The sequence below is a fragment of the Amblyomma americanum genome, chromosome 1 (genome assembly GCF_052857255.1).
Source record: "Amblyomma americanum isolate KBUSLIRL-KWMA chromosome 1, ASM5285725v1, whole genome shotgun sequence".
Taxonomy (NCBI): Eukaryota; Metazoa; Arthropoda; class Arachnida; order Ixodida; family Ixodidae; genus Amblyomma; species Amblyomma americanum.
The window spans coordinates 368,964,492-368,982,332 of record NC_135497.1 but is presented as its reverse complement, the minus strand read 5'-3'; the positions used below and the strand labels follow the sequence as shown (position 1 = coordinate 368,982,332).

General features: G+C 45.5%; 1 protein-coding gene and 1 pseudogene across 1 annotated transcript; one reads left to right on the top strand and one right to left on the bottom strand.

Annotated features, from left to right (window-relative positions):
- Nucleotides 1-4,527: 4,527 nt before the first annotated feature.
- On the top strand, nucleotides 4,528-7,260 carry LOC144101067 (uncharacterized; annotated as a pseudogene).
- Nucleotides 7,261-7,478: 218 nt separating this feature from the next.
- Nucleotides 7,479-8,073, bottom strand: LOC144101078 (uncharacterized). The gene is made up of 2 exons (XM_077634087.1): nucleotides 7,881-8,073; nucleotides 7,479-7,797 (listed from the first exon to the last, which is right to left on the bottom strand). The coding sequence occupies exons 1-2, from the start codon at nucleotides 7,958-7,960 to the stop codon at nucleotides 7,479-7,481; spliced, it is 399 nt and encodes a 132-aa protein (XP_077490213.1). The 5' UTR covers nucleotides 7,961-8,073.
- Between the last annotated feature and the right edge of the window lie 9,768 nt (nucleotides 8,074-17,841).

Sequence of the window (17,841 nt, the reverse complement as noted above, 5' to 3'; positions counted from 1 at the left end):
CCGGTGATGGTACTAAACTTATTTGCTCGAATCATGACGGAGCGGAAGTGGTGTCCTCCGTGCAAGACTTTATTGTAGGCTGGTGCCTCTCAGGCCCTGCTGACCAGGTTCTTGTGTTCGTCGAAGTCCAAGCTGGACACCACCTTCTTCCGCTGTTGATGTGTCTGTTTCGGTATATTCGGTATTTCTGGGGTTTTCTTACAATATAAGCTGGAGTGCGTTCTTTAATATCGTTGGACGTACCATCAGCTACGAATGAAACACGAACAAGAGAACTGGAGTGGCAACAAGAAAAAACAAGCATATTAGCTCACAAAAAGGATATACAAAAGAGATTGATTAACACTTCTGAAGGAGAGCCCTCGCACCTTCAAAGTGAAATCACCTGCCACTAGTATTGTGATTACCCTGGTTAGGAGCTTCTTACTTTGCTGTCCATAGCTCAGTTGTCTTGTTCGCGTTTCATTTCTTGCTGACGGTACCTGGTGAATTAAACCAAGGTGAGGGCATGTGTTTGTGTGCAAGCTTCTTGCATTGCGAGAGGGGCACTCCATTGAAAGCCAAGGGGTGATCACATGCCACGATAGATTGGACTATTAGAAATAACTGAAAATGAAATACCCACAAACGGATAACTCATTCATTAAGAAATCTGCCTCCGGTGTCAAAGCTGTGCTGCCACACGCGTAGGAGCTAAATGTGTACCGTCACTGCGCTGGCGGCCTTCCGCTAAGTCGGCAGCGCTGCTCAAAAGGATAGGTCATTAATTCGGGATTATGTCGAGCGGTTTCTCTCACTTCTGCCTTGTTCTGAGAAGTCTACCACGTTCCTAGCATCCACACTTCCTGGCGTCCACAAGTAACCAAAATGTTGCCATCCTGCCACCAGAGACAGCTCCGCCCAGGCGCTGCGCAGTGGTGGTCCAGAGCACAGCGCACCTGCGGCAGTGGTACTCGTCGTATCACAGCTGCCAACGTCATCGCCTTCACTCCATTTTGCGAGCCTTCCACGACCACTTCTTAACGCCTCCGTAATCGCGCAGGTAGCTAGGGCCGCTGCACAGCGACTGTTTTTAGCAGCTAAATTTAAGAAAAATCGGACCTGCGACGACGTCTGCAACCATTCCCTGATTCTTGAAGATTGAGAGAGACGGGAAGCTGGAGCCAAGGCTCTGGACAGGGACTATTCTTACACTCCGGCAGTTTATGTAGACGCGGCTGAATATTCAAACCGATGGCGCTCGCTCCCATGTCGCACATTTGGTAAGAGCGGTTGTGCAACCGCGCCTCAAACACAGTTCCAACACACAACCAGGGCTCCGTGGGATCGTCTGGAAGCCGTGAACCAAGAGGCAATGAGACATCACTTGCCTTCCCCGCACCACACCGATCGTGGCACTTAAGAGAATGCTCAGCTCAACACACTTGACCAGTTGGTGCAGCAGCGCCGTGATGCTCGTAGCCTTAAGGGCACCCATTTGCACTCACCGCGAACACTCCGGACTGACCCTTCACACACCATACTGTCGCCGCCACCCTCAGCTCTTCCTCCATGGGACTTTGCCCAGCTGAACGAGAACAAAGCTACCGATCTTCGTCGACCAACCTCACCTTATGCGGCATCGTCCTTTCAAGAGCGAATTACGGCACAAGATATCCACCTACCCCGCGGCTCAATCATTATACCAAGTGTTACTGGGAAGACTTAAGTAATTTTCAAAAATAGGCTTGTTAGGTTAAAAATAATGCTTCTGCGGCATAGTATTATCAGTGTTGGAGGACACCAGAAAACCGGTGAATCGTTTCAAGTAGTAAGCTGGTTAATTAATTTTTAAAAATGAACTTTTTAATATTTGAGCTAGGCGCCTAGTTCGAATTAGAGATTTGTAGCCGGTGGTTACTAATAGCCTGATCAGTTTTTAGAATTTCGAAAACCCTCGCCGCAGTGGCTCGACAAAATTTGGCTTCATTGTGCCAAAATACGTGCACTTTCGAAAGCATGCAAGCAAAGCAACCTTCCCGGTGCACGTAACTAGTCAAAGCCAAATTTTGTCTGGCCAGAGCGCCAAGGGTAAGCGCGTTTTCGAAATTCTAAAAACTGGTGCGGCTATTACTACCGACCGGCTACAAATCTGTAATTGTAACTAAGCATCCAACTGTAGTAGTTAAAACGTTAATTATTAAAAATTAGTTAACCAGCTTACTACTTAAAATGACTCACCGGTTTTCTCGTGTCCTCCAACACTGGTATTACTATGCCGCAAGAGCCATATTTTTAACCCAAAAAGCCGATTTTTGAAAATTACCTAAGGTCTTCGCTGTAACAACGGTACGTTTTGATGCCAGCATCCAGGGCTAGGACATATCTGCCGTTTACGGTCCCTGCAAGCCTGCACTTAACAAGACGGTCAGGTTTCAATTCGCGGAACTTCCTCGTTCCTTCTGTGCTGAGCTGGTTGCTATTCATGACGTGTTTTCGCTTTGTAGCCGCCATTACCTTGCTTCCTACAGCCCACATTGTCATCCGCACCGACGCCCTTCAAGCAACACGTCTACTCCGACGAGTCAGTCGCAGCCCAGAGATCTGCCAGTATATACATCGTCTCGCATCCCGCAAGCCATTCGAACTGAGTGGGTCCCACGGGACCTGCTCAGTTCACAAATCACTGCAGATTCTGCAACACGCCTGGCGACCATACCCTCACCCATGCCTCGGCTCCTCAGCATGCATGTTGCAACCCTCCTTCTCACAAGATAGGAACACCTCCGGCGCCGCACACGTGCTCTCGTCCCTCCGTGTGCGATAACCGTCCCCCGTGGCCTTAAGGTATGCTTGGGAGGATCCGGGTCAGGGTTGCCCTGCCGTCACTCCACGTGGCCTCAATTTCACCACTTATATCCCCACCTAGGGTGTCCAGTCTGCAACTCGCATATTACTGAGGGTGATATTCACCACATGCTGTGGGTTTCCCGGCGCTGAAGCCAACCAGAATGCGGCACCTGGCAGCAGCGGGTCTCCCGCTGGACAACCCATCCTCATATATTGCTTGGGACGCAGGGGCCACACCACCGCTCTTTCCTCGCCTCCATCAGATCGGCCCACCTGTTCTCATTCATTTAACACCATCTCTTTGGTTTTCTTTCTACCTTATCCCAACTCCCTTTATGTCCTGAGTCAATAAAAAACAAAAAAAATGAACTGTCTGCTGCTCTGCGACAGGAAGAAATGCGGCTATTTTTTCTGCACAAAACCGCAACTGCGTGTTTCAGGCTCGCAGGAAGCGTGCGCTGCAAACGCAATGTGCGCTGTTTACGCGTCGCAATGCCTACGGTGCCCAATTTGAAATGCTGGCGCTGTAGTAACATGCCATGCACATCCTGTTGCTTCGTCACTTGGTGTAGGAAGAGGCAACTCATCGCCAATTGTGTGGCCATTTTTTTAGAGCAACCAAGCAGAACAAACCGCATGCCATGGTGCAACAGTGCAGGCAGTTGGAACGAGCCCCTTGCAAAAATACGCCACCTGTGGGAGACCACCGGAACCATAGCGCGCCGGCGCCATGTTGGGGGAAGACCGCAAAGACGCCCGATTCGGTCGCCGCACGAATTTACCGCGGTACGCCGTACTAGCCTGCCTAAAACACTGGCAGTACTGATTCTGACGTCATCTGAAGCACTTCAGGATGGTGAACTCCTGCTGTGTTCCACAATGCCACCAACACGGATATCGCGACGCGAATGGCGGAAGGGTATGTACTTAAGTACGTACTGTAAGCAGTACGTCCGCAGTGGATGCAAGTTTTCTGGTACGCGCTTTGTCGCGGACCATGAATTCAACTTTTTTTTCCTAATCGACTGTATTTTGTTCCTGAAATATGTATTTCGAAAAGGACGCACAGTTTATCGCATGCAGACGAAATGCTCCGTCTACTGCGCCTGCTCCGCGAAGGCGCCGCAGCACACGATAACCCGACTATGCAGGAACGTTATCTTTTAGAAAGAAACGATGTGGTGAATACCGACAGCCTCCCAGATTGATAGATGCGATTTTGTGTAAAATGCGCTGACGAAATGCGTCGTTCGCTTGTGCAGCCGAGTGAACGACGTTGTTGATGGAGGCGGTCGAATCTAAGCTGCGTGCGCACACCTACTCGTGCACTTTGCATTCGTTGGCTGCACGAGTATGCGCTATGGTAGGATGTGAGCTTTCGTATTGCCTATGATTTAGTGCCCCGGAGCTGCATGAGAGAAGCAAGAGATTCCCTGTTGGTGATACATTTAGACCAAAGCTTAGAATACAGTTTCTCACTAGCATCACACAACACGCTTGTTTGCGTCGTTCTCGCTTATAAATTCGGTCGCCAGACGAAGTATAATACAGGCCACCTCGCCATCTGCAGCAGTATGCTTTGACCAAAACACCGCTATGACACATGTGCTCGCGCGAGCAATTTCATTTGGTTCGCTTGTAACACAGCGAACCTTTTTAAAACCAAAGCACTGGAGAATATAACACAGAAAACCACCTTTTTATTGAAGTACTCACTGACTAAAAAAAACACAGGGAGTGAGTTTATGTAAAATTTTATTTGTGACGTTGATCAACTCATTCAGTAGAGTAACCATTTTTACATTTAGGATAACAGACTAGAAAGTAGGAAAAAAACAGTCATCATGCTGTCAATGCCAATTACATCTTTTGCAGGTGTCTTATCACAAGTTTCCCAGAGACAGTCTACAGCTCAAGAAGTGGATTATTGCTATAAAGAGAGACCCAGGTCCTAATTTTGTAATTGACCAATCAACTAAAGTATGCAGCAAACATTTCAAGCTAGATGACTTCGTCAGCAATGTAGCAAGTGGAAGACGTTTCCTCAAAGAAAATGCTGTTCCGTCACAGTTCCCATTTTCTAAACCGGTGACCAAACGTCGACCACCGAAGCAGACTAACACACTGCATCAACAGGACTCCAACAACCAACACAAGCACAGCAGGGTCTGGAGAAACATCTCACCAATGCAGCACTCAAGATGACGAAATCAGGAGGATCATTGAGATCAGTCCGATTCCAAAAAACATGCATCCAGATATATATAAGGCGAGAAGGCAAGATCTGAATTCCATGAAAGAAGCTTCGCCGGGGCAAAAGATGTATTATATGTTGACGCAACAACATACAGACACCGATATGGCTCGGTAGCCAGCGTGGTGGATCACCAGCTCAGGGAAATCAACTGCGCTTCGATAAAAACCAACAACATACTCGAGGCTGAGGAAGCAGCAATTGCACTCGCCATCACCCAGCAGAGTGACGAGCCCCATGCACACATCATTACAGACTCGCAAGAGGCGTGCAGAAGATACTGCAGTGGACGCATATCCACTGCAGCCATTCACATACTCAAGGCGAGGACAATCACTTTTACGAGATGCTTCATCACGTGGACACCAGGCCATGAGGCTGTCAAAGGGAACCAATGTGCGGACGCCAATGCCCGAGCATACGCCAACCGGGAGGCGCGCACCGAAGGGGAACTGGACGCAGTCACTAGACGGTATGGAGCCATCTTAGAACACCAACGAGCCCTCCGGAGGACCTACCCGCCTCCCCACAAAGACCTTAGTAAACAGCAGTCGGTTGCCTGGAGACAACTACAGACTAATACATACCCCAATCTGAGTTTACTCAGCAAAATCTATCCATCCACTTATGAAAACAAATGCCCGCTATGCGGTGAACACGCAACGCTTTACCACGTTACATGGGCCTGTCAGAAAATGCAGGCAGCGCCGATAAACAACACACCTACACCGGAGCAGTGGGAGGCTGCGCTGTCCAGCTCGAAGCCTGAAGAGCAGCTCAAGCTGGTCGACAGGGCTCGCAAGACTGCAAAGGCCGCTGGGGCCCTGGACTGAGGGCTCCACCTACGCTGCGAGAAATAACCCTTATACAATAAAGTTTTTCATTCATTCATTCATTTAAGATGACGAGCCTCCTGCAAGCCCCAACATTGCAGTTTGCGACTACCAGCCCGCAGACTTGGCAGACCAACCAGACTCTCCTACTGAGAAGCAATTTGAGCTTCAAGATTGTTCTGTGTGCACTAACGTGAAGGCAGAGCTTCAGGCCAAATATGAGTAACTTAAAGGCCTCTATACTTATGTAACAAATCTGAGAAGTTCTGTACAGAAGTTAAAAGATGACCTTGAAGTAGAAAAACAGAAGAATGCCGAGCTTGCAGCACATAATGGAAATCTCCAGCAACAGCTTGCAGTGACCACTCAGCAGCTGCAAGAAGCACAAGCTGTAAATGAAAAACAGCAACAGAGGGTGTTCTCACTAGACAAATTCAAGAATGATGATAGCAGCATGCAGTTTTACACAGGGCTGCTCAACTACCAGGATTTCCAGAAGCTGCTGCTGCTGTTAAAACCAGGCGAAAATGCATGTAATGTGTATAGCAAGAAACATTGCCTGCCCAATGATGATGCCAGAGGTCGACCTCGCAAGCTTTCACAAGAGGAAGAGCTATTTCTGACACTGGTTAAGCTCAGAACAGGATTCTTTCACCCGCACCTTGGCCACATTTTTGGTATCTCGCCTAGTACGGTGTCGAGGATATTCTCTAGTTGGGTGAGCTTTATGTATGTCCAGCTAGGGAAACTACCTTTGTGGGCGCCCAGAAGTGTGATCAACCGCAATATGCCTGCTGTGTTCCGAGAGCTCTACCCCTCCACAACAGTGATTATTGATGCCACAGAGATTAGGTGCGAGGTACCTAGCTCTCTTGTAATGCAGTCAGGTACATATTCAAATTATAAATCAGCCAACACTTTCAAGGCACTTGTTGGTGTATCACCAGATGGTCTGCTGACTTTCGCTTCAGAACTTTTAATGGGGTCACTCCGACAGAGAAATTGTGATTCGAAGTGGATTTCTAAACCAGACATTTTCTTCTGGAGACACTGTCATGGCTGACAAGGGTTTCAAAATCAGGGACCTGCTTGAAGAAAAAAAAGTTGGCCTTAACATGCCACCATTTCTCAGACAGGACCAGTTCGAAAAAAAAGGACGTGCAGGAAACGCAAGATATCGAATCTTGTCGAATCCATGTAGAGCGACGAATACAACGCATCAAGTGCTATCACATCTTTGACCGCCTCATACCACTGTCCCTTGGCCCGCTTATTAACCAGATATGGTCAGTCTGTGCAGTGCTCAGCAACATGCAAAGCCCTTTAATTCTAGAATCCGAATAGAAACATTTTTCAACTTGTGTGGTCTGCTTAATCAAGCCTTACATTTCATCGTCCTTGAGCTGCTTCACCATAAAAGGCAACAGTGTGTTGAAATAAAAGCTGTTCAATACGGCTTCCATGTTGCTCCATTCTTCTTCACAGAAACGCAACCTCTGGACAATGAGGAAGTGCGGCCCGAACACTACGAAGTCTGCCCACTGTGTCTGGGTAACGCCCATCTAGCCGAGCACCTGCATATAGTGTTCATGGTCCTTCTTGAGTGTTGGCAGGCAGTTCTCGTCAAACTCGACGAAAAAGTCTTGAGACAGAAGGTCTTCTTTTGTAGCATCCTTCAGAGAATAGGGGCACTTCACTTCCACGGTACCCCACGGGAAGGGCTCACAGGGGTCAAAGGCAATTGCATCTGGTGATACACCCAGGCATGGTTTTGTGGGGTTCACAAAGATTCCACAGTTAATTATTTCAACAGGATGGCCTGCAGCGATCATGGTGTCCTTATATCGCAGGATTGCATCACTTTCATTCGCAATTCCATATCTGAAAAAAAAGGGAGGGGGGTAACGTTAGGAATGTGTTTTTTTTTTCGGAGATGTATCTGTGTCAGTAGCAAATACACATACCTGATAGCCCTCACACGGGAAAGGTCCTTCATAGCTGTTAGGTTTGCTAGCCCTTTCTCCGTCCATTTTTTGCGGCTCATGACTACGCCAAAGTGGGACGCCGTCAATCGATGTCTGTGGGCGTGAAACCAAGCTGTGCTGTTCCTTTGTTTTCTGGAAGCCCTCTCCAGTTGTTGCGCTTCAGCAGGTGTAACAACTATCCCCTAAAAGGTGTATAAAAACAATGACTTAGCATGTGTTGCACAGATACTGTGTGCCACAAACAACATTAGAGGCCACATGTCAAACAGTTCGCGGCTTGTAACAGACAAAGTCTTTACTGAAATGAACTAAACATACGAGTGATGCAAATACCTTAAGCACTGCCGCAGTAGCTCCATCCAATGGGTAAGAAACCTGCCAAGGTGTCAGGCCACCGAAGCACACAAAGGGTTCAGCTGTCTCCCACAGCTGTGGCTGCCTGCTTCTTAGGTTGTCTGACATAAGCACAGAAAACCCATGCGGCACAAGCGACTGTTGGTAGCTCAGCAGACAACCTTTTATCCGCTTGCCATATCTGGTTTCGACCACTTCACTGCAGTCGGCAGCTTGAAGCAAACTAGCAAAATGTTGCATTCCACTCGATGTGTTCAAGGCATTAGCAAATGCTTTTATGCAATCTTCTTGCTGCTCCAGTGGCTCATTTGCAGCATGACCGCTGTATACCTTTGAGCTGCGGGGAACAGCTTGCCCGCCTTCTGCAACTTTTCGCCGGTCAATTTTTTGGACACTGGTTCCTCGTAATGAATTTGTTCTTGGGACTCGCCACCGCTGAGGCAAGTCAGTGGATGACATATGAGCTGGTGCCTCAGAGAATCCTTTTTCCTGAAGCAGCGCGACAATCCTTAGCACTGCTTGTAAGTGGTTACACACATACTTTCCAGCAGCACATTCACATTGTCCGCCAAGCACGTCACCTTGCAGAGACAAGGCCACTGAAACTGCATATGGTGGCTTCGTCTTCCTCTGGCTTCTGTGGCAGTTGGCCTTCACAAATACCATATTGTCGCTGAAATAAAGACAAAAGTACTGGCATCAGCATTTGTTGCATGACCACTGCAGTCTCGTCCCCAAGGGTCTTTAAGGGGAGAGAACAGCATAGCAGGATGAAAACGAAGCGACACTGCGCTTCGTAACACTGTCACTTCGCCCTCATCTTGTCGGGTTGCTTTATCCCGTGTACTGCAATGTATGCAAACCTGAAATAGTACCGCCGTCTTACTTTATAATGAATAAATATCTGGGTGTTGCAACGCTCTGCAGTAGTAGGTCTTATCTACGTAGTGAAAGGAATACTGCGAAGCCACTGTGCGCAACGCGAACACATGCACAAAACAGGATAGCACGAATACGAGCAACACGAGACGTCAACACAAGATTCTAACGTGCGTTCTTTATTGCACGTGTATTTAATTTGATCTTTCGAAGCAGCGCGTACAAATAAAAATAGGCAAATCAGTTTAATGGGGCAGACCTACACGTCAACCCGGCAGCGTAAAACAAAGCGAGCACATCACATCGGGCACCTTTCTCCGTCACTCCGCTTGCGCTTAATCAGTTCGGTTTAACATTTAAGCGCCCAAACGAAGTATGGCTACTTACGTTGCGCAGGAATAATTCGCTAACACAGATGAAGTGACGACGTAGCTTTCGGTGACGAGCTTGTATGCTTTCCGCTGACATTTCGTGGTCGCTGTCAACCGCGACAGTATGCATCGATGTGTGCCCTCCGAAGCGGCGGCAACTTGGTCAAGTCGCTCTCCCATAAACGCACCGGATACACGATATCACTCATTTCCGTTCAAACAATGCCTCTGTACAAACGGTGGCTCAGCACTACAGCAGCAAAATCGCAGCTTAGCAAGTGGTGCGTGACCACGCCAACGAAACAAAGGCAGTCAGGCTACAGAGAATCACAGCAGTAGTCAGCTTGCGGAGGAGAGGCGGCTTCCCCTAAGATGGCGAATGTCTTCCCAGCGTGCTTTTCGAAGCGAAACCGGAACCGAAATTCACCGGCAGGTGACGTATTTTTGCAAGGGGTCTATTAGGCGCCTTAATCACTGCAGCTATCATCAGCGGACGCCGCCGTTGCACTAGCTAACCGCCCCCCGCACGCGTGCTCAGTTTCGGTTTTGTGCGGATAATGGCGCCGGATTTTCTGGCGCTGCAGAGACATCGAGAACGGCTTTTTCTTTCTTTCAAAAACTGATATGGCCTTGTCTTCTCCATGGCTTTGAACTCCCAACTGGCAGGAACCATTAAACTGTCATAAAATTAATTAGGAATATTAGTTAAATATCAACTTAATTATGATTACTTTTATAGTAACAGGCTTCCAGCACACTGGCAGTTTGTTTCTGAAAAGACTAGATTTCGAATTCTCTATTTGTTGGAATTTTGGAAATTTTTCGCTGAAGCACCCGATATAAATTGTTAGCTAATCATACCTCGTTTTTCCAAAATTTGGTGTCGCCGGCACCAACCTCCGGGCACCCACGGGCCAAAATGCATCTCCCACCTACGAGCTCAGAACCCCCCCTCCCAATACGAGGTGGATACACTCACCAACAGGGCACTGCTGCGATCACCTAGTAAGCACATCCGCTTTTAATATTTCGTCTATTAAATTTTCATTTCCTCGCGATCACAAGTCAGTAATGCTTTATCAGCCGCCGCGGTGGCTGACTGGTTATGGCGCTCGGCTAGCTGCTGGTCCGAAAGACGCGGGTTTGATCCCGGCCACGGCGGTCGAATTTCGATGGAGCCGAAATTTTATAGGGCCATGTACTGTGCAATGTCAGTGCATGTGACAGAGCCCCAGGTGGTAGAAATTTGTACTTTTGTAAATGTACTCTTCAGCAGGTTTCTGTATTGCCAAACCTGGCGGCATTGAAGCCCAGCACACCACTGTATTCGAGCAGTGGAGTGCTGGTTTGTGTATATTTGCAGCCAGCTGCAAAATGTGCTGCAGTGAGGAGAAGGCACGGAGAAATGTCAGATGTTGAACGGAGGGACTAAACTTGCAGAATTGTTTTCTCACTTAAAAATGCTCCGATTAAACTTCTAGAAATAAATGCCATTAAATGGCATTGTGCAACTTCCTATTTTTTATCATTTAGTTAAGATTACCTTATTATGGAATAGACTGCTGAATTTCTCAAAAAGCAAATTTTCTTAACTTTAGAATTCTTCTGCGGATATGCTTTATGCTTTTTGCTCTCTGAAACATTTTTATCACCTTTTTGGCCTTCTGGACAGCTTAGAAAAATAGTTGGAATAACTGCTGTGAGAACATAAAATTTGATATACGATATCAAATTTTCATATTTTGTGCCTTCTTCCATCTTTTGTTTAAAACAAAATAAGTTCAATTTACTGCATATGGAAGCGCAATACTTTTTACTTATATAAAAGAAGTTTCAGTCATGCGTAAAAATGTTTTTCTTACAAATTTTTTGCAAGGCTTGGTTTGGCTACCACTTCGAAAAGTGAGATGGCCAGGACAAAAAAAATTTACTCTGCCAAAAAGAAGCTCGGCTAATGTTTGTCATAGCAATGCAATAAGGAATTATTTTCTTAAAGAAATCGAAGATGGTTGAGTACTAAGTCTAGATCAGTTGGCGTGGAATGACCCAATGACATTTAAATGCCAACTGTGTGCTGTTTGAAGGAGCTTTCATGATATTTTTGTAGCTCGATTAATTTGGAGTGTAGGAAGAATGCAATTTTTGTTCTTGCAGAGTTGTGATGGTTCCATATCATGCCATTTACTTTGCCTCTTGTGTGCAAATTTCTATTGCTTTGTAACTGATTTTTGGTGCAGGCTTTCGCCCCATAAAGATACTGCTGCTCCTGAGCAGTATACTCAACTGGACCAGTGGAGTGGAATGACTGTATGTACCTTTGCTAAATTTTCGAGAAAATTTTATTCATTCATCTGGCTGCTTGGTATTTTCATGTTTCATAAGTAACGGCAAAAGAAATGCAGGTCTGTCCTAAGGGTGAATGTGGCCATTTGTTAACACCATTTTAGAGTAGCAATGTTTGCAATATGTTTTATTCTATTTATCTAGCTTGTACTTTCGTTCACTAGTGGTGCATGTATGCCTTAAAGAAAGGAAACCAGAACTCTCAGAGTAAAAAATTGCCCGACTTGTTGTGAACATTGTGATGCCATAGCTAGCATTGTGGGATCTCCAAATGCACACATTTATGTGTATGTATTTCTTCAAGAGTGGGTGCAGAAAGCAAACAGCTGCTTGGAACCCCTTGTGGTCATCTTCCAGATCTAGACTTCATCTCTTAAGAATGTGTGACAGTATTTTAGTCGTGGGAAAACAGCAAGCTGGGTAACAGGACACAGGCAAGACACAGATACAACGCTGACTAACAACTGAGGAATTTTCTGCTTTGCTCAAAATAAGTACTGGAAGCATCCAAAATACAGAGGAGGAAAGTCATGAAATCATCATTTTGTCACATTTGTTGTGATTATTTATCCAGATAGTCCATTTTTTTTCGTTAATATTACTGACGATGTGCTTACATAAGTTGAACAATTCTTATGTATGATGTACGTCTGGTATATCTCGCACATGAGCTGTCGATTATATATCCAGAATTTTGCATTCTCGAAATTGTGGAATGCACCCATAGTTTGACAAGTGTCTTGCTACCATGCTGCCATGTCCTGTCTATGTTGCCGACGTGTTCCATTAGATGTATGTTGACACACCGACCTTATTTCCCAACATATGACACTCCTCATGACAGAGGGATCTTGTACACTAAGTCAGTGTCGCATACTGTGAATTTGTCTCTGTGCTTCGTCTTACACGGGACTGTCTTTGAAGCACCTTTGCTGGGCGTGTTGCACACTAATTTCAGCTACTTTCTGCAAAAACAAATGAAGCCATTGCAAAGAAATTCTACAAGCTGCAAAAGAAGGTCAAGTGCCAAACATTGAAGAACAAAGCCCAAAAACTTGTGAGAAGCCAACAGCTTGACCAAACTAGGGCCTGCTGAGAAGAAGGGTGAGGGCGTATGCCTTCGTTACGGCAGACACGCAAAAGGATAACTGGCCGTTTGGTGTAATTTTTTTTTAATAAGGATGGTAGCAACCCTTAGGGCGGTATCTGTGAGAATTGCTCTCCTTGCTCACCGTGGAAGGCCTTTTCTTGGCGAAGAAGCCAGAAATGTCTGCATTCCTTTCGAATAGCTGTTCAGAAGAAGTGTCTACTCCATTGCATGCTGCCACATACTGCCTTGTTTGATATGGTAAGAGAAGGCATTGATTCCATGTGAGCAGTATGAGTTCAGAACCAATGCGGATGAATTCCTGGAGTTCTGAACCATCTATTTGTGTTCTACCTATTCAGTGGCAAGGAGTGTGCACCTTTTCCTGCGTTGCACCAATTCTCAGTGACCTTTTGCTGACCTGCCTGCGAAGATTGTCAACTAATAGAAGCTTTTCGTGGTACGAATATGATAACCTTCCAATTTGTGTGCAACTTCCTAGTAATCCTCAAGCTAACCAAGGGCAACACAAGGACATTGTTGGCATCTTCAAAACCTGCGAAGTTCTTGCCAACTTTGAGATAACCAAAGAAATGCCAGTGGAGGTACAGTTTGTTTCTCGATCTATGACTGTGCATCGGAGAGGCTCATATGTGCTTGTGTTATCTTCCGCAGTCGAAAAAAATGATGTGGCTACAGACGCACTGAAAAATGCCCTAAACAGATTGTGTATTGACCGTCAGCAGGAAAGTGTCGAGGCCCAACTGACATGGTTACGTGAAGCTAGTTTTCCATATTACCTCATCTGCAGCCTTGGCTTCAAAGTAATGAAAGAAATCTGTCGATCTACCCCAACAAGGCTTCAGAATGAAGACGGAAATTAGCTGTCATGTATATGCACGGTATCAGGCCACGCGCTAAAGAAAGTGGTCAGGCGGGTTGCTGTCCCAGCAAAGATGCTGCAAAGACCATCGAGCGTAAGACGAAGCAAAGAGACATATTCACAGCATGCGACAGTCACTTGGTTTACAAAATCCTTTTGTCATGCAGAGCATCATATGTTTGGAAGAAAGGCTCGCGTGTTAACATTTGTCTAATGAAGCATTTCGGCAACACAGACAGGATATGGCAGAAAGCAAGCAAGACACGTGTTGTACAGTGAATGCAATCCACGCTTTCGATGTTGTAAAAGTTTGAGAGAATATAATCGATAGCTCATGCGCGAGATATATTAGGTGTACATCATATATACAAATTCCTCAACTTGCGTAAGCACATCATCCCTAATGTTAATGAAAAAATAAATTGACTGGATATATAATCCAGTCACGGATATATTCTGTGATTATATCGGTAAATAATCACAAGAGCTGTCACAAAATGATTCCATTACCTTCGTTCTCGGTATTTTGGTTGATGCTTCCTGTATTTATTGCGAGCAAAGCAATAAATTCCTCAGTTGTTAGTCAGCGTTGTATCTGTCCCACCTTGTCGGTGTCCTGTTACCCTGCGCAGTTTTGCCAAGAATTATGCACCAACTGGCCCGGCGGCTTTCTGTGAAATAGTTTAGTGACCTCATGCAAATTTTTCTTAATGGCTTTTGAGTTTACTGGCTGCAGACACGGAAGATATGTTAACTTGGCACTGTTGCTTGTCGTTCAAGATGTCACATGCTTGGTATAATGATGAATGCATGCTTTGTGTTGCATTGAAGCGGACCACTGTAATGGAAGGGGTTGCATAGAGTGACTTAGACATAGATACTATATTTTCTTCTGTCACAGTGAATGTTACACCTGACTTGTCATTGGTGTGATTGTAAAGCATTATGAAGTGCGCTGTATTTTCGTTTGTTGTGGTGTTTTGGGCCTTTTATAGTCGGTTCACTCTCCAGCAAGGCCAGTGGTTTGCACTAGCTTGTAGCAATTCATGCAGAATTAATTGCATCGCCTGATCACCTTCAATCCGTTTCCTAACAGGTAGCTTTCTAGCTCATTGTTTTTATAATGCCTTTTAGAGCTATTTTCTCTGAAACCACAATGGCCTCATTGGAATGGTTTAGAGAATAACAGCTGGCGCTTGCTCACAAATGGGCCGATTTTATTCTCTCTGTTAGCGTTAGCATGCATATCACACCTCATTAATGAGAAGTATGTTGGAATTTTATAAGGATCATTCAGCAATGTAAAATGATATGAAATGTTGTACTGTTTTTGTGTAAAAAGCAAACTCGCACCATGCATGCCATTCTGCGAAGGAAATCCTGAGGTGGCTGAGAACCTGTTCGTCGAAGGAGGATGACTACTCAGCAGGCTCACCACTGCGGTTCACTCTACAACTGCCATGCTGTCAAGATTACAGATGTTCAGCATAAGCTACCTTATGTTTGTGTACAAGCTATTCCTGGGAGTTAGTGTCACAGTCCAAGCCTTCCTCAAGCTGGTTTATAATGATGCACAGGCATGAATTTTTGATTGTTTCCTCTGAAAATATTAGGAGGTAGATGTAACTGCAATTGAATCTTATTTTTGCAGCACCATAACACCAATAAAGCAGGCATGGTGCAGTCGTTGCTTGGATGGCAGTAAGGAATTCATTGCTGAAGCTCTTGTGCTTTATGGATGTCTTTGTTCTGACAATAAATATTTTCCACATTTCTACAGTATTGCGATTTGCGAGTCAATAAATGATTTTTGTTGACGTACAGCCTGTCTACTGCTATGAAGAGCTCCAGTAATACAGGTATATTACATTATGTAAGCATTATAATGGTAAATTTAAAGAACACTTAAGAAAAGCAATAAAAGTGGGAACAAAATATGAACCCATTGTGTGCATTTTTCCTGAAGGGTGAAGGGGTGTAAGAAGTGATAACACGCCAATGGCTCGGAGGTAATAGCGTGCGAGTCGCCCCAAACATCTTTACGTCACTTTTCATTTTCGGGCTGGTTCTTTCGCGAAACACCCCGCCTGCAAGGTGTATGAAAACACCAAGACTCCTTTCTTTGCTGTTGTGGCATGTTAAAATTGGTTGCTCTGCTGGTCGGCAATTGTAACTGCTGCGCTGGGCCAATGTATGGAGAAAAGAGAACATATTTTTCATGGTTTTATTTATGTAAGCAAGAATTCAAGGTCGTATGAATCCGGTGAAATATAAAAGAAGACCCTGGTTGAAACATTGAAATAAAGTTCTTCCACCGTGTGTCGATCTACTTGCTTATATTTATAGCACATGTATTTTGGCATGATGTAGCCAACCGGGACCACCAGGGGAGATAGGTGGCTGTATCGTGCTCTGCCTGCTATATATCCTTTGCGTTACTTTCAGTCTAAAAGGGATTTCTCAAAATACACTATATGTCTATGTTACAGCATTCCGTACAATACAGACAATGGGCGTCGACGCACCACAGGTGTTAAGTTTATCTCAAACGGCGCAGCTGACCTTTTCAGTACATCACTCCGTGCATCAGTAATGCATGCATTTTGTGTATACTGTGCGCGCAATCTTACAGAAAGATCATTCTGGGCACAGTGAGTGCACGCAATACCCACACACTATGGTCGGTTTCAGACGTCACCTATCTACACAGGCCACTATGCTACAACTTACATCATTTGTGCTGGACCAACTCATACTAAGGCGATAATTGCTATACACCTAAAAAAAGCCTTCGATAGTGTAAAACACACAGCACTCCTACATGCACTCACAGATATTCAAACAGGTCCTAGGATATACAACTACATAAAAGCCTTCCTCCAACACAGAACAGCCACGTGCGCTTCACAAATCTCCACACGTCACCCTACACACTTGCCAATGTGGGCACGCTGCAAGGCTCCGTGCTTTCCCCCTTTCTGTTCAACATCACATTATCCCCTTAGCTACATAATTACAGAAAATCCCTCATCTTGGTCGCATTTTATAGGTCTATGACGTCACACTCTGGACAACATACGGATATGACGGCCAAAACGAAGACGCTGCAGAGAGCAGCAGATACAATTGCTAAACTCACCCCAAGAATCAGTTAGCATTCTCGTCAGAAAAAATCTGAATTACTCACCATATCCCCTAAGAGACGGACTTACCAAACCACCATAGAAGTCCAAGTTCAGGACAGATAGGTACGCCACATCCATGCTATCCGCATCCTAGGACTGTACCTTCAATGGGATGGAAAAAAACGGACACAATTAAGCGACTCAAAAAGGCCATCTCAGCCATCACGCAACTCTAAAAAGGGTAACAGGACATGCACATGGGCTGAGAGATGGGGACACTCTTCGTGTAGTGCACGCCTATACCCAAAGCTGAATTCTTTATGCTATGCCATACCTAAAACTAACAACCAGTGAGGACCAGCAAATAGACTGCTTAATTCGGCAAGCAATAAATGCAATACTTAAATTACCAAAAAAACACTAGAAACTGCTCGGACATGGAGTCCATAACACCTTACATGAACTTTAAAGGGGCCTACTTAGAAGCCCAGTATATTAGACTAGCCGCTACGACTATTGGACGCCACATACTCGGTGAAACAGGCATCACTATCCCTGCAAACAATACATCACTAAGAACACTCCCAACCATCATTTACATTTCAATCTGTGTCAACGCGTGAAAGCAAACCGCTGTCACGCAGTAGCCTTCACTCTCCACGCCAATATACTCGACATCAATAGAATTCAGTTAACACACAATTGCATAACCGGTTCCCACACCAAACATGACGACTACTGCGTCAACAGCGGTGACTAAATCACAGTTCATTACCTTCATTATCCGCGGCGCCGAAATGAGCGATGGTTCCCGAGAAAGCGAACGCAGATAGTGTGTTAATCCCGTCGTATCCGTGCGGGTCTCGCTGCACACTCGCAATTTCTACGCTCACGAGCA